This window comes from Eublepharis macularius, chromosome 17, assembly GCF_028583425.1.
Source record: "Eublepharis macularius isolate TG4126 chromosome 17, MPM_Emac_v1.0, whole genome shotgun sequence".
In the NCBI taxonomy this organism is placed as follows: domain Eukaryota; kingdom Metazoa; phylum Chordata; class Lepidosauria; order Squamata; family Eublepharidae; genus Eublepharis; species Eublepharis macularius.
Window position 1 is genome coordinate 29,897,925 of NC_072806.1, and position 21,909 is coordinate 29,919,833.

The following is a 21,909-nucleotide window of genomic DNA, read 5'->3' on the forward strand; positions in this document are numbered from 1 at the left end:
AATGTAGAGGACTGAACTGGGGCTAGGCCATGTGCTCAGTCCCCCCCCTCCCTGAGGCAAGTGAAAGGTAGGGTTGTCCAAGCATACATGCAGCCCAGGGTAGGGCCAAGGAAGAGGTCCTCTTGTGATTTGTAGGCTGGCCAGATTGACGGCCCTGCTCCCTTCACAGGAAACAGCAGCAGTATGAATGCAAGTGGTACGTGCCCTTGGCAGAACTGGTGTTCCCCTCTCTCGAAGAGCTGGACCCCTGCCCGCATGTCCACGCCATGCCGGACCACGATTTGGAGGACATGAAGATAAAGATTTCCTCTATGAAAAGTGAGGTGCAGAAGGAGGTTTGTATCCGGCGGTGGGGGGAGAGGGCACCACCTAGGGCTGCGTTCACAGGTTGTGAACATACGATGAGGATAACCTTGCGGGGTCGATCCCAGAGGGCCCTCTAGTCCTACAGCTGGTCTCCATTTGTGGATGTTCGGATACCTTTGGAAGCTCACAAACAGGGCAGGAAAGCACCAGGTCCTACCTGTTGCTTTTCCCCAGCCCCTGCTCCTCTGAGTGACACGGGCTCTGTACACGGAGGTTCCATTTGGCTAAGAGCCATTGGCAAACCTCCGTGAATTTGTCTAGCGCTTTGTTTTTTAAACACACGAGAGCCTGCCACTCTTCTCACTGTGTAGTGCAGTTAGTTATTCAACATGTGAAGAAAACATGCCTTCTTTTGTCTTTGCTGAACTTTCCAGTCAACGTCATTGTGTGCCCAGCGTAGCTCTTTACCCTTTGCTGTGACTACCAGAGGCCAAGGACATTATACAAATGGGCGGGATTTGCATACCTGGCTTTTCACACAGTTCCTAGGAACACAGAAGGGTTCTTTCTCTCTAAAGCTACTTTGTTCACCGTAACTGATCTTCTCCCGCATCATACCACCCTGCATGGCGGAGAAAGGAGTGTTTAAAGTGGCACAAGTCACTTTTGTGTGGCCAACACTGACTGGAAGATTTCTGCCAAGCACAGGACTTTGTGGGAGGGCAGAGTGTGCCTGAGATTGGCATCCCATGAGGGGGATCAGTGAGCCCCCTGTGGGCATTTGATGGATCCTGCCAACCTCCTCCTCCCCTTGAGGGGTGCTCCTGTTCCTTGCTATGGCAAGCCAGCCCCTCCTTTCACCCAGCAGAGAAACTTCATCTGTATAGTTCCCCCCAGCCCTGAGCTGACAATGAACAAGCCATGGACATTGTAGGTAAGCTGAAGACCTGAGGAGTTTCCCAAAAGGGAACTGCCCCTCTTCGCGCCCCCCATTTCCTTATTGACCTAAGAAATTAAAGTCCCTGTGCACTTGTTCAAATCTTCAGCCAAACTTCTTTCCAACCCGGCTTCTCCTCCTTTACAGAAGGCCAACAAGGGGCAGAGCCGAGCCATGGAGCGCTTGAAAAAGAAGATGTTCGACAACGAATTCTGGCTTCTGCTCAATTCGCCTTCCATCCCCTTCCGCATCCATAACCGCAATGGGAAAGTAAGGTTGGGTTATTGTGGGGGATGGGGGCAGGAGAGAAAAGGGACCTGGCTAGAGAGAGGCTTTTATGCTCAGGTCAGATGCACAAAAAGGGGAAAGTGAGGAACATCTCCTTGTGGGCATGGCTCTATGGAGAAATCACTCTAACCTATGGTTTGAGCAAACTTTGGTTGGTTGTGATGTCCGAATGCAGACAAACTGGGGTTTGTTGGTGAGCACGAAGCCAGGACTTCATACGAGCATTTGTGGCTGGTTAGTTTACCAGAGTTTGCACTAATTGTAGTCTGATGTGACATCTGAATTCACAAACCACAATTCCTTATAGTTACTGGACACAGACAGTAGTTTTGGGAAGGGGTAAGAAGCAGAGAAATGGGATTTGTGCACACATTGGAATTTATATTTGTCATCTTGTAGGCCAGTTACAATGCAAACAAGCCACAGTTTATTAGGATGCAGCCTGTGTGTAGCTGGGTGAGGGGGTTCCCCTGGGTGGCTTGGGAGAACCCTGTGCAATAGGTGGGAGAGTAGGGGAGGGTACCGGGTCTCCTTGGGGCTCACCCTTGGCATCTGTTCTAATCAGGGTGTGATTACGATATGGGTGGGTGAAACATGCCCCTGAGTGGGTGCATCTTCACCCCGGTTAACTTCCTGGACACATCCTGAGTTTGAAAAAAGACTTCTAGATCAGAGGTGGTGATTCTGGGCTGCCTTGAACCCCAGGAATAGTGGAGTTTCCTAGGTTATGGGATGCAGAACTATGAATTCAAGTTCTCTTAACTTGGTTGTTTTTACAGCATTTCCACTTTAGGAATCTAGGGAGGGGGGAAAAAGATACAGAAGTTTTGATTTTGGCAAGTAACTAAAAATATTATTGCCTTGAAAATTTAGGAGAGGGTTTGAATTGGCAGCACCCTTTCCTTTTATCTTCTTCTTGATGAGGACGCTGTAAAAATAGTTTCACTAGAATGAACACGGCTGTGTTCCAGGATCTCTGGAGTGTGGCGTATACCACCTTTCCGGCCATTTATGAAGAGGGGCAGGGGTCTCTTTGCCCAGCCCACACTGATGCCACCCTGTTTCCTTTCCAGAGTTACTTGTTCCTGCTTTCCTCTGACTATGAGCGGTCAGAATGGAGAGAGGCCATCCAGAAGCTGCAAAAGAAAGGTAAGATACCTGGCACTGTTTACCTTGCTGGGGTCACCTTTCAGCGTCCGCTTGTCAATTTGGGGATGGTTTGGTTTTTGCTGATCCCTGAATGAACTCTTGCACCACTGTAGAATCTCTCAGCAGCAGGGATGCTCTTGATTTTCACCACAATCCCTTTTTTAGCTTGAAATCCCCACTTCGGCCTTGTGCAAATCGAACCTAAGGCATTATTTCCATGCCATTTCCTGCTTCCTTGTGCCATGTATTTTTTTCTTGGTAAAACGAATGCCATTTTTGTGCCAATTGCACCTAAGTGGTGTAAAAATGGTGTGAAATTAGAATTGGAAATACCTGCCAAGAAGAGGGGTGCAAAAAAAATCTCAAAATAACCAACACAAAAAGGCAAAAAGAGGGAGGGTGCATTTGTACACCCCCTCCATCCCACAGCTTCACAATTCTTGGTAAAGTCCGGGGCCTTTTTAGTCATGGCACCAGTTTTACGGAAAAATCTGCCAGGGGAGGGCTTCCACTACAGCATCCTCCTATAGGGTCTTTACAGGCAAAAATGTTTTATAGACAGATTGTATCTTTAAGACTTAAATAGATTTGATGTATATTTTCAAGGGGGCACTGGATATTTTAATTTGGAAATTTTACGTACTGTTCCATCTTTGATTTATTTATTTTTTATGTTGTTAGTTTGACTTAAGCGAGTTGCCTGGCATACTGGATTGTGCAGAAGGTGCCCCCCACCACAGCCTGCTTTTATTACATTATATCAAATATGCAATCAAGCAAAAGCCAAAGAACAAGCAACAACCCTCTTGAGTGCCGTCTTGCGGGGGCACTTGATACCCCTCCACAGTTCTATTCCTCAGTCTTGATAGTTTTAGGTGGGTTGCCGTGTCGGTCTGCAGTAGAACAGCAGGATTTAAGTCCAGTGGCGCCTTCAGACACCTGAAGAAGAGAGCTTTGATTCTCAAAAGATTACACCCTGAAAATCTTGCTGGTCTCTGTGGTACCACTGGATCCAAATCCTGCTCCTCAGTCATAACTCTCTGCTGCCCCCTGGTGAGCTTCCGTTATATCAGCTCCTTTGCAGAAACTGTAAACGTTGCCCTGCCTGCCCTTGTCCTTCCGCTGAGCTTCCTTCTCTTATCCCCCATGTAGACCTCCAGACCTTCGTGCTCAGCTCTGTGGAGCTGCAAGTGCTCACGGGCTCCTGCTTCAAGTTACGCACTGTGCACAATCTTCCCGTCACCAGCAATAAGGATGGTAAGTCGTTCTCATCTACCTCCTTCTGAGACCCCTCAGCAGTGAGTCCTCCATACTTCAGGTTTGGTGGTTCGTAGCTGGTACTCTTCGGAGAAGAAAGGAAAAGGAAAAGCGCTCTGCAGTCACGATGCTGTTCAACGGCTCCCCCCACCCTTCCGAATGAAGAAAGGCCTGCCATTCCATGGTCGGGACATGTGTCTTTTGTGCCTAAGATTCATCTGTGACTGTGCTTGGGAGATCAGGGCCAAATGATGTGGTGTAGAGGCTGAGAAAAAGAGGACTTCTGTCTGGGAGGGCCGGTTTGTTTGTTTTTTAATATCTATAGTCCACCTTTTTCCTGAAGGCTTACATGTGGCCGGGACAGCCAATAAACAATGTAAGAGGGTTTGGAACGGCAGGAAAAGCAAAAATCTGATACAGAGCTAAAATAATGTTGAATCAGCATAAGCAATTTAACATGACATGTTGAATGATGCATACTTACAGCAACAGATAGTATGCAGCAGTATAGTCTTCAGTCCCTGTCTCTTTACCAAAGCATCTTTATAAACCATTTTCTTACAGCACAGTCCTATTACCTGTGTAAAAAAGCCCTTCTGAATAATTCAGTTTTGTGCAGTGTGCAGAAAGCCAGGAGCTTTCCTGACCTCTTCTGGAAGGCCATTTCGTAAGGTGGAGGCGATCACAGAGAAAGCACATGTATGAGCAGCTGGTGATTTTGCCTATTTGCAGGGCGGTAGCTGCAAAAGACCCTGTTCAGATGAGCAAAGCTGCTGTGTCGGAGCATAGGGGGAGAGGCAGTCCTGTCAATATGAGGGATCAAGGTCATGAGGGGCTTTGTACGTGATAGCCAATCCCTTGAATTGAGCCTAGTAACTGATGTACAGCCAATGGTGTGACTGCAGAGTGGGAATAATACGCCTGCTGTACCTAGCTCCCGGTAATAACTGAGCTGCAGCATTGTGCACCAAATGGAATCTCAGAGCAGACTTCAAGGTGAGACCTAGGTAGACTGCATTACAGTAGTCTATTCTTGATGTTACTGTGACGTGCTAACAGATCTCACCTCTGCCAAGGAGTAGTTAAGCCACTGTGGTTCTTAGACTCTGCTTTCCATTGGTGGATAATAATACTGGCCAACTTTGCAGGGCTGTTTGTAAGAATTCTGAATGAAGCACTTTAAAAAACTGGAATAGTAAATTATTATTTGTACTGTTGTTATTGCACCTGGGGAATTGTGTGCTTTTGCATGCAGAACGTTCCAGGTTGAGTCTCCAGCATTTCCATTAAGAGTTTCTTACATAGCTGGGGAAGACCTGTCTTTACCAGAGAGGCCAGAGAGCGATTGCCAGTCAGCATAGAACCCTCCTGGGCTACGTGGACCCATGATCTGACTCTCAGGACAAGCCAGTTCCTTTTTTTAAATGTATGTTTGTATGCTTTTGCAGGCCACTGAGGGGAAACGTCCAGGGCTTAGTATTCTCAAGGTCCCATCTCTAGCAATGTAGATTTCACAGCCCCTACTGCTTTGTGGCACCAGCTTCAAAACTTGCTCACTAGCACAGAGAACCCCAGTGGTCACTTAGCATGGTCATAGTTTATAGGGCCACGTGTAATCCTGCGGCGATAGCCCCAGAATTTGGAATCCGTGTGCCTGGGGACCGGAAGTGCTTTTTCATTTTGGACACATCCAGAGGCCCCTGGAGACTCCCCCTACATCTCAGGGGATAATGCGCCTCTTGCATAGGCAGGCAGTGGCAAATCACCTCTGTTCGTCTCTTGCCGTGAAAACCCCAGCAGGGGTTGCGTTAAGTCAACCATGACTTGAGGGCAGGATTTCATTTGGGGGAGGAGAGAGAGCTGTTCTCCCACCACTAGATGGCACCACACAAGCAGGGATTTGCCCTGAAACCCGTCTCTTCACTGGTACTGTGTCTATGTTGTGGCCACATGATTGCCCCGCTATATATTGAGGATCTATCATCTGTCATCAAACCCCCTAACATTTATTTTAATAGCAAAAGGCATCTGGGAAGGGAGATCTTGGGGCCACAGTGCTGGAAAGGTTTCTATTCCTGTCTATGCTGTTTTCCCCATAAATATAGGGGGAATATTGGCTGTTGTGAGCTTGGTAGTAACAGCAGCCTGGAATGGTAATTTATAGGGGGAAGGGCATGGAAGAAAAGGCTAAGTACTTCCTGCCCAGCACAGTTTATTCTGACCTAACCCCAAACCCTCCCAGCTGCTTTTTAACATGAAAGGAAATATCGGGGGAATCCAATCAAAAATTGGTTGTTGTGGATTTTCCCGGCTGTATAGCCGTGGTCCTGGCATTGTAGTTCCTGACGTTTCGCCAGCAGCTGTGACTGGCATCTTCAGAGGTGTAGCACCAAAAGACAGAGATCTCAGTGTCACAGTGTGGAAAAGATGTTGGCAGGTAATTTATATCTACTCAGGAAGGTGGGGTTGGGCTGAGTCATCCTGTAAGAGTTTCCCAGGGTGTGGAATGCTAATGGCGGGAGGCTTCACTATATCCTGAGGAGGTTCTTTTGCATATGGATTGGTGCTTAATATGCTAATCTTCTCTGCAGGGCTATTGTTGGGTATAGAGTATTTTGTTAGCCTGGTGTTTTTCAGGACTGGAAACCATGCTATATTCATTCTTAAAATCTCTTCTTTCCTGTTGAAATTGTGCTTATGCTTATGAATTTCAATGGCTTCCCTGTGCAATCTGACGCAGTAGTTGGAAGTGTTGTCCAGTATTTTAGTGTCCTGGAATAGAATACTGTGTCCTGTTTGAGTTAGGCTATGTTCAGCCACTGCTGATTTTTCCGGATGGCCAAGTCTGCAGTGTCTTTCTTTTATTCTTGTCTGGATGCTACGCTGTGTGGCCCCTTTCTGTAATTCCTTTCTGTAATGTCTAGTTTGATCTCAGAACTACATTCCCCTGTTTTAGAGTTACTGTTGTTCGGAGGTTTGTGTGAATTGGGTTTGTAAGATCTAACTCCCTCCCCATTTCCATTGTTCTCCAAACTTCTGATAACTGAGGTATGCATTATTTCTGAGTTGAAACCAGAGGCACAGTTTTACATCCTAAGGATTTTGTTTTTAGAGGAACATGCTCTGTATGCTTCTGCATGAGTCTCTGTTCTGAGCATGCCTGTCAGCTGAAAGAGGGTGAGTCTAGAAGAGTATGGGCAGCATCCTGTTGAGTCCTATGGCTATGTCCCTGCACTGAGAATGTTTGAACATGGCAGTTCTCACCAAAAGCGGAGATGCTGCAGACTTTGCACCCTGTGCTACCCCTACCAGTGTCTGATTGGGGTAGTCGGCTCCAGAGCATGCAGAGATACAGTGGGCAGCATCCTCTGTGAGCAGGACGTTGTTAGCTCATGGGCTGCTTTATTTATCAAAGTATTTCTTGTGGCACACCATTTCTGTTACTGCTCCCCTTGTCTTTGTGCCTGAATGCGCTCTGGTTTCACAAAGAGGAAAAGCAGACACTGGGGACATTTGGGTGGGATCCCTTTGTGATTAATGAGGGCTGGGTCAAGTCCAGCAGAGAATAAGCACCAAAGAAGATGGCAATGCTACTGGTGCTGCGGTCTCATGTGCCCCCCCCCTGCCAGTGCGTGGGAACCCCACCCACCAAAAGCTGTTCTAACTCGCCCCCTCTGGCTTTTCCTCTCCACAGATGACGAACCTCCAGGGATGTATGGCTTCTTGCACGTCATCGTCCACTCTGCCAAGGGCTTCAAACAGTCTGCCAGTAAGTGCCACCTCTGAGGAGCCTGTGTTGAGGTGCCGCTTGTGTGGCTTGTGCCAGCCTTGGCTCATGGCAGGTCTGGAAATCCAGACCCCGTCTTTCTTCCCATTGCCAACCAAGCTCCCCCTGTTGCAGTGTCGCCTGTCCTCCACATGCATTCTTTCCAGCTGGCCTTTCCCATTATGTCCTGCAAGCGCCCTGTGGTGCTTCCTTCTTTGAGGTGCCCAGTTGATAGAAGAACTGTGGTGATGCCCTGGTTGGCAACTGAATTGGGCCAAGGGCCCCTTTGATGCAAAATGGGATGTAGTCAGCCCTGGTTCCTCCTCCAAGGCCTGCTGCCAAGCCCCATACCAGCCCAAACCTCTGGTTTGTGTTGGATAACTGGGGCCAGACAATATGGCTTGGGGACGCTCTCAAATTTCTCATTCTTGCTGATATGACAGAAAAATCCCTGTTTTGCTTTGACTTCTTTCTCATGTGAATTGAAATCTGGGCGTCTTTATTTTTGTGCCATTTTATAATAATAACATTCGATTTATATACCACCCTTCAGGACAACTTAATGCCACACTCAGAGCAGTTTATGAAGAGTGAGATTATTATCCTCACAACAATCACCCTGTGAGGTGGGTGGAGCTGAGAGTTCCAGAGAACTGTGACGCGCCCAAGGTCACCCAGCTGGCTTCAAGCGGAGGAGTGGGGAATCAAACCCAGCTCTCCAGATCAGAGTCCTGCCACTCTTAACCCCCTACACCAACCTGGGTCGTTGTGCTGAGGTTTTATCCCCCCCACCCTGCATTGAAATGAACACATTTTTAAAATGTTGGTTTTGCTTAAAAGAAGCTAACAAATCTGGAACCCCAACTCAAAAGACAAGCAGCATGATAAGGCTCAACAGGACAGTCCGTGAAAATGAAAAGAAAGGAATTGGGGCAGATTGCATTCTTCCTGGCAACCCTCCAGAGGCCAGATTTTGGTTTAGGAGGCTTGGTTTCTACCCTGTTTGGTGGGTTGGCGGCTGGTGATGGTGAGTTGCTCTGCTGTCCAGCCCCATCCTTTCAGGCCTGACTTGTGGCCCGCCAGGCTGGCTCTGGGTGCAGCTTTAGAGGTGGGAATGATCTTGGTCCAATCCTGTCTGAAGATGCAAAGAACAGCCCTTCCTCACAGCCCCCTCCTTCTCCCCTTCTGCAGACCTTTACTGCACGCTGGAAGTGGACTCCTTTGGGTACTTCGTCAGCAAAGCCAAGACCCGTGTGTTTCGTGACACGACCGAGCCCCAGTGGAACGAGGTGAGTGAGGCTTTGGGGTGGGTGGCCCAGCAGAGAGCAGCGAGACCCTGCTCGTGGCCAGGCCCACAACTGGAGCATCTTCTATCCCTGCCTGCATTGGAGAACAATCAAAGAGCCATTGCTACAAAGACATTTCTAGATGTCCCTGAATAAATACAGACCCCCACAATACACCTGGGGCAAGAATGTGAACTCTTGGGGTTCTTTTGTCTGTTAAAAATGGTGGCCTGATCAGAATTCTTTTATCTTCTGCTAGCACCCAAAGCATTAAGTGGCATGTAGAGGATGGCTTTCCCCAGTCCCCTAAATGAATAAAGCACCCCCCAGAGCATCTGAGACGAACAGGCAGGGCTGGAAAGTCCCCCTCTGTAGTGTCTTTCCATTTGTTCCCAGGAGTGGGCAAGGGGGCTGGTCATGTCCATTTGGTGGTGCCAGGAAAGCACTCTGCACATTCTCAGATGCACTCTTGTTATATTGCTGGTTTCAAGATTAAGCCACGGCATTAGAAATGCAGAGATGGGCTGAATCTTGGTGTCCACTGGACCTAAACCAGGCTCAGTGTAAAGGGGGGGGGGCAAAGGTGCCGTTTCCATCAGACTGTGGAGTCTTTGCACTTTTTTCTTCAACCCAGGAAGGAAAGCCCTCAACCTGTGCCCCTTTTGTCTAGTTTGGGGTCTTCTCTGAGGGCTAAACAGAACTGGATGTTTGAATTCCAGGACTGGAACTCCAGCTGTTGCTAGATCCCAAAAGTGACAAGGGAACTGTTCTGGATAAGGGCTGTGGCACAGGGTAAGGGGAGGGGATGTTATGTGTTCCACGTGCCCTTCCTGCCCATATCCACTGCACCTCTACCCCCAGCTGCATTAAGCCCCAATAAGGGGAAATAACGTAGCATGTAAATCTCTCTTTTTATTCTCCTGGGGTTCAAAGAAGACTGAGAATTGGGGGTATGAGTGTGGAAACTGCACAGATGAGAAGAGCCCCCCCCTTCTCCATTGCCAGAGGTCTGATCCAGATGTTCCCCCTTTGCTGCTTTTGGGGGCCAAACACCACATCCAGGACCAGATGCCGTTTGGTCCTGAGTCTGCCTTGTTCCAATCTCCCGAACTCAAATCCAGCACTGTGGTCCCCAGCCACGTCTGGCCTTGGTGGAGGCCTCTGGAGACCACCAGTATGTTTTCAGGAGTGCTGTGCGGCTTGCGCAGTGCCCACATTGGGGGCAAACATGCCTCTTCCATCTCCTTGCCTGCCATCTCTGCTCACCAAACACTGGCAACGCTGTTGGCTTCACTGCCCAAACGACCTGGACACAAGTTGGTTCCTTGGCACAATAAAGGTTGCCTTGGCGGGAAGCTTTCAATTGTTGCAGAAAGGAGCAGGACTGTGCCGTGGAAATGGGGGCCACTTCTGTGACATTCAGGCAGGAGCGGTGTGAGAAATCCCCAGCGACAGGGGCAGCTGTTTCCTGCTTGCCAGTGTGTGGCTTTTACAATCAAAAAGAGTCCAGTAGCACCTTTAAGACTAACCAATTTTATTGTAGCATAAGCTTTCGAGAATCAAGTTCTCTTCGTCAGATGCATAGTACAGAAACTGGTCTCTGTACCATGCATCTGACGAAGAGAACTATGATTCTCGAAAGCTTATGCTACAGTAAAGTTGGTTAGTCTTAAAGGTGCTACTGGACTCTTTTTGATTTTGCTACCACAGACTAACACGGCTAACTCCTCTGCATCAGATAATACAGTTCGTTTGCAACAAGCACAAACTGGGTTTGTCGGTGGGCTTGTGTGGAGCTGGACATTTTTGGCTTACCTCTCAGTTCCTCGTGACATCCACACTTAGGTGCTTTGTTCCCTAAAGAGAAGCAGACTCCAGTGCACTGAAGCTCCCGCTACCTCTCCAGCCTGCCACCCACCCTCAGCTCGGCTCTACAGATGCTCTCTGCTTCCCATACTTCTCACTGCCCCAACCGACGTCCCAGAAGCAATAGAACCATCTGGCTTCCCTTTCCTGCATGGATTTCCCCCCATTTGCACCCCTTGAGGCCTCTTCTTCCTCCTCTTACTCTTCTCTTCCCGTCTCTGCAGGAGTTCGAGATTGAGCTGGAGGGGTCACAGTCGCTGCGGATCCTCTGCTACGAGAAATGTTATGACAAGACCAAGCTGAACAAGGATGACAACGAAATTGTGGACAGGATTGTGGGCAAGGGGCAAGTCCAGGTATGGCGATGGGGTGTGAAGAAGAAAAGGGGAGTGGGGAGAAGGCTGTGGGAACCAAGCTGTAGGCAGTATGATCCTTGCTCAGGAGTCTTTGGAGGGCTGTGCACTGCTTCTAACTGAGGTGTGTTTTAAAGCTTCTGTGGGTGGAGAACTCCTTGCAAGTAGAAAGCTAGGACAAAACTCCTTGCAAGTAGAAAGCTAGCACAGGAGAAAAAAAAGGAATGTTGAGATTTAACACCTAATTTCTTGGGAATACTTTTGCTTATAGAGCATTCAGTTGAAGCTTATTTTGCTACTGTGGAATTTGTCGACAGCAGTCAAAATCCACAGGGGCATGTGGCTGGAAAGAGTCTACCCCCCTCCCTCAGTGTCAGAATGGCCAATTCAAGGCATCAGACCTTGTGGAAATGGATGTTTTAAATAAGCAAAGCACATGAATGAAATGGTGTCTTGCTAAATCTCATATTGAACAACACCCCCACTGAACTACTGCTGCCATGTGGGTGACATGAGCAGCACAGCAGATCCACCGAAAAAAAGCGAAAATCCTGGACTGGGGAAGGTTGAGCACATTCTGAGAGGCACAGGTGGTTGAGAGCAGCCAAGTGACTGCTACAGGGGGAAAGGGAGCAGAAAAGAAATTGGTCTGCTCTAGCCCCTGACAACTTAGAAAACCCTGTTTTTAAAAATCACCTCTCCTCGCCAAGCTCGGTTTCTCATAGCCCTACTTTGTCTGATAATGACAGAAACATTGTGGGGAGACAGACAGTTCTAGTTTTGTTGATCTCCTATTTGGAAAAAGATCCTTTTTTGCCGGTGGTGGTATTACAGTGCAGAATATTGAGTAATGGTCAATGAATTAATTCTAAAAAGAAGGGAAATAAGCACACCACAGTGAGAGATCTTGTTGTTCTGAAATGGTACAGTCCTGGAGTCCGGTCTCCTAACTGGAGAGCGGCGTTTCCAGTTTAGAATATGTAGGTTTTGTGGCTTCTTGTTGCCCGCATGACAGCTAGAAAGCTAGATCAGCAGGGAGAAGGGCACTTCCCACTCTCTTTATGTGGTGTGCTGGTTTTCGGTCTGCATGGAATTTTTAATACAGGGGAACATTCCAAAATTTAATATTTCACCTGTGGTCTGAAACAGTAGAGACTGTTCTTACCATTTCGGGGCTCTGTTATCTCCTTGCTATCTCCTCTTGTCGAGTTTGGTCAATAATATAGCTTAAATAAAGAAAAATACTTTTTGGACAAAGAGTTTGGTCACTAATAGTACAATTAATTAATATGGAGGAATGATCGATAAAAGTTTTGGAGTTTGCGTCAATGGCAAAACTTACTTCACTGATTAGAGAAAAGACATTAGTTACAGTTTTGACTGAATTTTTGACTGAATGGAAACAGTTTATAGACTTTTTACATGCAATGGATAAGGATGACGTCTAGATTTATGGATTAAGAATCATGAACAATAGAAAAAAGAAGGCTCTTATGTTTAACATAGAATAAGTGAGACTTTGAAAATGATGTGTATTTGTTGCGAAGAAAATTGGAACTCAATTTGTAGTTTAGTTTTAGTTTTTTTCTTTTTCTTGTTTTTTATTTATGTTTATATGTATTGTTAGTGTGTGTGTGTGTGTGTGGTTTTTTTAGAATGTTGTGTTTATTTTTTATGTTTATTGTTTATAGCTTTTAAGTTACTGTTTATAGCTTAAATAAAGAAAAATTCTTCTCGGACAAAGAGCTTGGTCACTAATAGTACAATTAATTCCAAAGCAGTGGGAGTTACAACCTAGTTTTCTTTTAAAATGTGAAGGCTCCACTGAAACAGAACAGCAGATGAAAACACTAAAGCCGGTGATTCAGGTGTACGATGTCTACAGATCCCTGCTTTCTAGGATCAGACCTCTCCATCTGGGATGCCGTGTTGTCGGGACTTGGAACCAAGTCTCCTCTCCTGTTCTTGCCAGGGTACCCAAGCTGTGCCTGCAGCCCTGTTTCTTGGGTGCCAAGCTGCTGGCAGTGCCGCTTCCTCTGTGCTAGTCCAGCAAGCACTCTGTGGGTGTGCTTTCTTTCCTGTCTAGCATGTGTTGGTTTTGTCTGGATTTATACATTTCTCTGCTTCCAGTCTGTCTGCAAGTTTGCACGTTCCCTTGAATATAACTGCCCCTGAGAGGTGGGTACCTAGACCCAAACACAGCTAGATTTGCACCAGTCCAGTGTAGCGATTTATTTTTCTTGTGTGGCAGGCACACAACTGTTTTGGGGTTGATTGCTGGGCAGCAGAGGATGGGGGCTGCAATTTGAGACATTCAAGCCCCAGAATTGAGGAGCATAGGACATTATGCAGTTCTTTACATCATAGCCAGGAATTGTTCATGGAGGACGGGCCTGAGGCATGGGTGCACAGATCTGTGTTCATCTTGCAAATTATGTGACTTTCCAAAAGAAGGCAGAATAAAAAAAAAATACCCAAATGCTGTAGCTGTGTGTGCCTCAGCAGGATGAAGGGTTGCCCCTGAGAAGCTCACAGCGAGGGGAGAAAGAATTAAAAGTCTCTGGTTCCGGTGACTCCCAAATAATGCTTGTGTCCAAGAGAAACTTTTCCTTTCTGGGGCACTGTCGTGACTGGTGCAGTGGCTCTTGGTGAAATTCTTCCTCCCCTGTACCTGTTGGGGCACCTGAAGCTGACAGCCCCCCCCCCCAAGCAGGAAGTGTGTGTGCCTGGTTTTCGAGCTACACTGTGCAAACGTTCCCAGCTCTTTTCTCCAACCAGCTTTATCTTGCGTTACTAAGAGCAACGGTAGTTGCTAGGACAACTATAGAGTTCCTTTCTGATTGGGCCAGGAGGATAATGAATATGGCAGAGGAAGTCTGTTACCTGTAGTTGTAGGATGGAGTCCCAGGTGTAGAGCGATTATGGTTTATTTAGGAATTCTTTGTATAACATTACAACAGGGATTGGTGTTAGTGGGCTTGTGGTGGGGGGAAGAACTGGTTTCCCCACAGTCCCCAGGGGCTATCATCAGCTCTCTGTATAAGACATTTTGCTCTCTTGTGTGCACGTAAATGAGCATTCAGGATTGCTCAGCAGTGGTGCGCAAAATGGGAGGGGAGGTCCTTTCCTTTCTTCGTTCTGGAGCGAGGAGGCAGAGCTCTGAAGTGCTGGGACGGCCTGCTCCTCTGAACTGCCTCCCTAAGTGAAAGACTTCCGGAAAAGAGAAAAACAACCCAGCTTGCAGAGAATCATTCTCTGTGTTGTGCTGGTTGTCTAACTGCAGAGCTTTTGTAATGCAAAGGGACGTTCCAATCTGGAGTCCCCCAGCGGCTGTCCTAGGTGATGCAAGTCCATTCACCTGCCTCCTTCTCCTGAACCGTGTGCTGTTAAACTTGGGTGAGGCTGCCAGGGCAGCACACTTGGCGACGGAAAGGTGTTTTGTTTTCATACAAAAGTGGAGAAGATGGGAATCTTGAGAGTCAGCGTGGTGTAATGGCTATAGGGTCGGACTAGGGATCTGGGAGACCCAGGTTCGAATCCCTACTTTGTCATGGAAACATGCTGGGTGACTTTGGGCCAGTCACATGATCTTGGCCTACCCTCACAGGACTGTTGTGAGGATAAAATGGAGGACAGGAGGGCAATGTAAGCCACTTTGGGTTCTCATTGACCTCATTGCCCTGAGAGCCAGTTTGGTGTAGTGGTTAAGAGTGCAGGACTGTAATCTGGAGAGCCGGGTTTGATTCCCCACTCCTCCACTTGAAGCCAGCTGGGCGACCCTGGGCTAGTCACAGCTCTCTCAGAACTCTCTCCGCCCCACCCACCTCACAGGGTGTTCTGTTTATTATTTATTAGATTAGATTTTTAGTCCGCCCTCCCCGCCAGGCGGGCTCAGGGCGGAGTACATTTCAAATTACATAAATACAGTTAAAAACAGATAAAACAGTGTACAAATAACATTAAAACAACTTTATACAATACAGCTTCTCTTCAGATGGCGATGATAAAATACTGTTTTTCAAGCTGTTGTGGGGATAATGATGATATATTTTGTAAACTGCTCTGAGTGGGCATTAAGTTGTTCTGAAGGGCAGTATATAAATCGAATGTTATTATTGTTGATGTTATTCATTGGAGAAAAAATGAGGGGTGTAAATGAAGATAATAAATAATCTCAACCCCTCTTTAGATAGGGCTGAATTGATATGTGGGGTGGGGATGTGGGTGCCTGAAGTCACGGAACATTTGACCCCAGGCACTTCTGTTGGATGCTGCTGAGAGAGAGGAAAGATGCAGGAGGAGATAAGGGGTTTCCTCTCTCCTCTCCTTCTGGTTGTGAGGGGTCTGAATAAATCCTGGGGATTCTGAGCTGAGCTGAGGATTACAAAACTGACCATTGGACATCTCTGTGGTCAGAGAGGGCAGTGGAAACATTGCAGCTGCCTCATTGCCAGAAAGAGGAAGCTTGCATCACCCAGCTTGAGTCAGGCCTGGAGGTTGGAAGGGGAGATTCTGGCCGGGGCGTGTGAACCGTGGGGGCAGGGAAGGGAATCTTGGGAGCTGGGAACTGCAGGCCAGAAACCTCTCTGGAGGCTGCTTGCCGCTGGGAGAGAGAAGCAGGAGCTCTGCAGCAGCCTCTAGCAATGGTTTTCTGGGAGGGTGGGGGGAGCCTTTAGTGGAGACATAGCAGGTGATTGCTGCCTCCCAGGGCCTGCTCCACTGTTCTCGTCCCTCTTGCACAGTTTGCTTTGCCCAGCCGGTCTTCTTGTCTGCCCCTCTCTCAGGAGGGTAGCTTCTCTTGCCTCTCTCCCACTCTGGCGTTGGCAGGTTTCAGGAATCATCCAGGTCCCCCTGGAACGGCTGCAGTGAGTGACTGGCACTTAACGAGGTTAGCATTTCTGGGACTCTTGTCTTTGATGACAACACTCTTTCGGGTGTCTTCTGCCTTCTTTCCAGGCTTCTGAAGGTTCAAGACTAGGTCTTGCTCTAGTCACTGTGGATAGCTGCAAGCAGGCCAGCTTTGAGGGCTGGAGTGAGAGGTCCCCATCTGTGGGGAGGAAGGAGGATGCAGGGGGAGCCCGGAGGCATCCTGTGCAGCACCTGGCACATGGGTGGCATGGAATTTGAAATGTGCCTTGATCCAAGCAGCCCTGACAGATTTCTTTCAGTGTGAGCCCCTCTCCAGCTGTGCTGCTTCCAGCTTCCGTCTTCCTTATGTACGTGTGTAAGTCTCAAACCTCCCTCCACCCATTGCTGCTGAGTCTGCCTGGCCTGGAGAACCCCAGACAAGGGCCCTTTGTCAGGCGGAGAGAGAGCTGTTTCTGGCTCCAATTAGGGGAGGGGGCTGAAGACGAGAGGACCAGGGTCAATGGCAGGTAGTGGCACTCCAATTTCAGCCGTGAACTTTTGTGGCCTGGAGGAGGTGGGTGGGTGGTCTTCTATTTAGGAGATCTGGGAAGTGAGGCTTCTTGATGGTGTTACTGGGATTCATCTGCCGGGGAAGGGGGGGGGGCTTGTCTCCTTGCTCTCAGGGCACCTGGAAGTGGCTCACTTCCTTCATTCTCTTCTGGGCCTTCTGCCCAGAGTCTCCTAGGGCTAAAGGAGCTATTAGAGGTACCTTTGTAGTGTAAGTTTAGCCCCTAAAGCTTACATTGTGGGGAGGGCATGTGGCTTGGATGCAGAACATCTGTTTGGCTACCGAAGGCTCCAAGTTCAATCCCTGGCTTCTCCAGTTTAAAAAGAGCAGTATGAAACAAAATTTGAGTCCCTAGAGAGCCACAGCCTTGCAGAGGAGTCAATGCTGACCTTGATTGACCCCGAGGTCTAGCTGAGAAGGAGGCAGCTTCATGCATTGATGTGCTTGGGAAGGAGATTGCCTTGGTGACTTTGAAACAGGACCGCCCCTCTCTTCAAAGACCCCTCCACCTTCCTCTCTTGTGAGTCTGCTTGTGATCCCAACTCTGAGACAGGAGTCATGTGTTTCCAGACAGAAGGTCCGCTTAATATTTATGTACCACTTTTTTTGTGGCTCAATGAGGATTACAAAATTCAATTTAAAACTTGCAAAATAAAGTGCCAAATAAACCACCACCACCCTTTTTAAAATACCTGCCATCTATGCATCATTAAAAGCCGTGGCAAATAAAATGCCCTTGCAGCTCCACCAAAAGATTTCTAGCAAAGCCCCTTTTCCTGAACTATATTTCAGGGAGTGATCAGCAGCTAGTCTTCTTGTGGTGAGGAATTGCTGCTCCTGGTGTCCCCCCACCCAATTGTGAGTTGTGCACCTGAGGAATTTCGTGTATGGCTTCAAAGCACCTCTGCACATGCTCAGAGGCTTTGAGATCAAGGAGCCAGCTCTTTTGGACTCAAAGCGAAGGGCAGGCAAAGAAAAGGCACTTCCTGCTTTCCTGTTAGTGTGTTGTAGCTTCATGTGTGTTCATGGAAGTCTCTGTGATTTGGAGGGGGGCTCAGTACAGAGCAGAGGGCATCAGGCCTGACTGTGGGTCCCAATTGTCCCTGGCTCCCCTGCAGAGCTCTTGTGCTTTAACTTCTTCACACGTCTGGCATGTTGTTCCTCCTAGAATGAACCCTTTTCCTTTAAATCAAATGTTGTTGTTGTTGTTGTTGTTGTTACCCCTGCCCCTGCCATCCTATGTACAGGGGTAGGTGATGTATTTCCATAGAACATGTGTCTATAGAAGCACAGCATTACTGCTGAATTCTTCACTGTGGAATTTGAACTTCCTGAGAATCTTTTGTTTTGTTTTTGAGGACAAGCTTCTAGTCCTCACTGTGGCAAAGACACTATTGAGTGCCCAAGGGTGAAGCCTGGTGAACTCAGGGAAGCCAGAGCTAGTGGAGCTGCCGTGCTCTGCAATGCTTTATCCCCACCCCATGACTAGGAGATGCAGAATAAATTATGCCAGTCAAGAAATATGTGCCTATTTGCATAATTTAGACAGTCAACAGATTGTTTGCTCCACAGGTGAGCAGCCAGCTTGTGGGGAAGGTTTTCCTGTATTTACAGCCCCAGGTAATTATTGGGGGAGAGTTATTTGAGCTTGGTGCTTCTAGGCCTCTTTCTTCCATCTCCTTTCATGGGACTTTTCCTCCCGCCTGGCCTCTCCCAGGTGTTTTTGCGTTGACCTGGCCTCTCCACCAGCCAGATGCCTGAGTCAGGAAGTCAGCAATGGGAAGAAAATGTCGAGTAGAGAGGAGCCCAATCTCCAGTCCCGCCAGGGAGCAAAGAGGGTGCCTGGCAAACAGCCTCCCGTCCCAGAACGGAGGGGAGGGCACAGTACGGTGGTCACAGCCTTTGGGAATGGGATGCTTTTGCCAGGAAAGAATGGCGCCATGAGGCTTCGTGCCTGAGCTGTCCTGGATTCAGTCCTGGCATTGATTTTCAGGGCCTGGAGTGAATGTGTGAATATTTCAAAAGTTAAGAGGGCTTCTCCTAAATCAATATACCTTTGCTGTGGGTTTAGGTTTTCCTTTTTTTCATAAACAGTAGTTCTCGGCGGTGTTGAGGGCACCCCCGGCACGCGCAGTTAGCAAATGGCAAATGAATTGTGTCCCCAGTGACTCTGCGGGAAAGAATTTCCCTGTCCCCCCCACCACACCTTTTGCCCAAAAGACAGACCCCTGCATGTCGCATAAGGCCATCCCTTTAGAACGCGACTGTCCAGGCAGAAACTTTGTCAATAACGTTTGGAATCTATATCCATCAGTGATACTGAATCTATAAATTCTGGAGTCAAAGGTGTCTGCAGGTTTTCTAGAACTTCAGCTTCTGCGCTTAGAGTATCTTGGTCAGCAACATCTTCAAGTTAATGGCTTGAGAGAGAATAAAAAATGGAGCACCTCTGTGTGCTTCTGTACGTATTGCACTCGCCAGGATATCACTCCAGGCCATTAAGCCTATGCGCAGCGGAAGCGCTAGTGGTAGCCAAACAAAAATGATCAGATGGGCCTCTCCCTTTTAAGAAATTAGCATTGTTGGGGGGGGAGGGGTTGCGCATGAGTGAGCGAGTGTAAGCCCAGTGGTGGCAAGGTGCACAGCAAAGGGGGGGGGGTTGCAGCACCCAGTGTGACCCAGTCTTTCCAGCCCATCGCTTGTGCTGGATGCCGTGCGGTGTGTTTGCACTGGCAGGCGGTGGGGCTAACTTAACTGATGTCAGTGATCTAAGCACCATGGGGGCGCATCTTAGAGGACTGGGCTGCCTGCCAGCCAGTTGTTTCCAAGTTGGGCCCTGCTGTGCTTCACACAGATTTACAGAGAATGATGCCTCTCTGGCTTCAGGAAGCCACCCTCTCCCCATGCCATCTTGTCTCTCTTCAGTAACCGCCACAGCCTCTTCCTTTGCTATCTTCCCCACCGTGAGGGGGAGTGAGTAGAACATTGATCTAGGAGTGCAGAGGTTCAAATCCTCACTAGGTGAGCCTGAGCCAACCACTCTCTGTCTCACCTATCTCAAAGGATTGTTGGCGAAGGGTGTTCTTTATTGTGCTCTGAGCTCTCTGGAGGACGGGAGGGATAAAAAAAGTGAAGACAAATTCAAAGTAAATGTAAATTGTGAACTTCCCAGGCATTGAGGGATCATTGTCTCTTTTGCTTATGAAACGTTGTGTGGTGTCTTGAGCCACTGAACATGTTATGGGTGAAGATGCTCCCATCCAAACTTCCTTTGGGAGAGACGAATTGTACTCACCGTGAGATCTGAATGTTTGGGATAAGACCTGTTGTTGTCTCCAGCACAGCTCCTGTGCCCGTTTCTGTCAGTGCTGGGCTTGCCTCTTGTGCGGCTTGGCTTGCTTGTTTGAGCACTCTTCCTCTTTTTGCTCTTCTGCATGAGGTGCCATCTCTGTTTGATACAACTCTTCTCATTTCTGGGCGGGACAGTCAGGGGTGGAGAGTGCAAGGGAGCCTGCATATGTGTGTCTGCTTTCTTTGGCGGCGGTGGGCAGGCCTTCTGGTGTCCTTTTTTACATGATAGTCCCTACAGTAGCTGGAAGAGGAGAGGCTTGTGGGCCAACTGATTTTTTAGCCTCTTTGTTTCACTGGCCAGGAGGTGGGTTGAATGAAGGGGGACCAGGGACTGCAGATGCCCATTCAGGCTGGTGGGGAGGGGGTTGCTCTATCACCTGCCTGCTTGGTATGCCTCTTGGGGCCAGGCGGGCCAGGCTGAGCTGTGAATCACGGACAGAGGATACCAAGGAGAAACCGTGGCTTGCGGGGGGGGGGGGGTGTAGGCAGATGGGAGGAGGTGGGGGAAAGCCTCCACAGATGGCCTCAGTCTCTGGCTTCTCCTTTGTGAGGGAAAGCTCAGATGCCTGAAAAAGGAAAGCCGTGCTGTGGGGAGAGGCTGTGGGAGACGGAGGGAGGGAAAAGGTGGAGCCGTTGATCAAAACTGAGATTTGAGAAGCTCCTGGCAGCACAGAGCACAATGGGGAGCTGCATAAGACAATCCGTAGGGGTTCTCCCCCCCGCCCCCTCCCCCGCCTCCGCTTCATGGGGTATGATCAAAGAGGCAATCGAGCTCAACCACTGACTGGTGGTTGAGTTTCTTGGGCTGGGCATTTGAGCCAGGATGGAACAGTTGGACTCCGTGCACAAGGCCTCAGTTGTGGGAAGGGAAGAGAGCACCTCTGAGCATGAGTGGAGAGCACCTAGTGCTCAACCCTGAAGGACTGTGGCCGGGTCTTGGGATTTGATGCCAGGTTGAGTGGAGGATGGCACTTTTTTAGAGGCGGGTCTGTGGTCCATCTAACTCAGTGGTAAAAAGGGAAAAGTAGTTCCCCGTGCAAGCACCGAGTCATTGCTGACCCATAGGGGGACGTCACATCACGATGTTTTCTTGGTAGACTTTTTGTTACGGGGTGATTTGCCATTGCCTTCCCCAGTCATCTACACTTTGCCCCCAGGAAAATGGGTACTTATTTTACCGACCTCAGAAAGATGGAAGGCTGAGTCAACCTTGAGCCGGCTACCTGGACCCAGCTTCCGCCAGGATCGAACTCAGGTCATGAGCAGAGCTTGGGCTGCAGTACTGGAGCTTACCACTCTGCGCCACTCAGTGACTGCTTCCTTATTCATTACAGAGGTTCAAGAACAACCTAAACGGGGAAGGGAAGTTTGCATTCCTCTGCAAATACGAGTGGAGACCTCTGGCTCTTGTCAACATTTCCCTAGAATTGCACCTGGACCAAAGCTTTGTTTATTGCCCAAGGAACTTCCAAGCCTGATTTCCTCCATCAGCACTGGGGCCTTGAAACTCCCACCCCACCATCATCCATCCCTGCAGGACCATGGTTGGGGGTGACATTCCCTGAGGTGGGGCAGGTGCCAAGGCATGGTTCAGGCACGCAGAGCAGGGGGAGGGGGGTTTAAGACTTCCCTCATGCTATTTTCCTGCTTAGAAGTGGCATTGATCTGGGGGGGGGCTGTTACTCTTGCACAGGGCTTTTTTTCAGCGGGAACACAGTGGAACGGAGTTCCGGCACCTCTTAAAAATGGTCACATGGCTGGTGGCCCTGCCCCCTGATCTCCAGACAGAGATGAGTTTAGAGTGCCCTCCGGTGCGCAGGACAATCTTAACTCCCCTCTGTCTGGAGATCAGGGGACGGGGCCACTGGCCATGTGACCATTTTTGCTGAGGGCGGTTTAAACTTTAAAAAACTCCCCCCTTGTTCCAGCTGACC

At 48.7% G+C, this 21,909-nt stretch overlaps 1 protein-coding gene across 2 annotated transcripts in view; it reads left to right on the forward strand.

Annotated features, from left to right (window-relative positions):
• The window catches only part of ABR (ABR activator of RhoGEF and GTPase), a 121,746-nt gene that overhangs the window by 75,148 nt on the left and 24,689 nt on the right, over positions 1 to 21,909 (forward strand). For both annotated transcript variants that reach the window (XM_055000976.1, XM_055000977.1), the window contains 7 exons: positions 170 to 335; positions 1,391 to 1,513; positions 2,605 to 2,680; positions 3,833 to 3,937; positions 7,632 to 7,706; positions 8,895 to 8,992; positions 11,080 to 11,211. In XM_055000976.1, the coding sequence (XP_054856951.1) occupies positions 170 to 335; positions 1,391 to 1,513; positions 2,605 to 2,680; positions 3,833 to 3,937; positions 7,632 to 7,706; positions 8,895 to 8,992; positions 11,080 to 11,211 (775 nt within the window). The remainder of the gene's footprint in view (positions 1 to 169; positions 336 to 1,390; positions 1,514 to 2,604; positions 2,681 to 3,832; positions 3,938 to 7,631; positions 7,707 to 8,894; positions 8,993 to 11,079; positions 11,212 to 21,909) is intronic.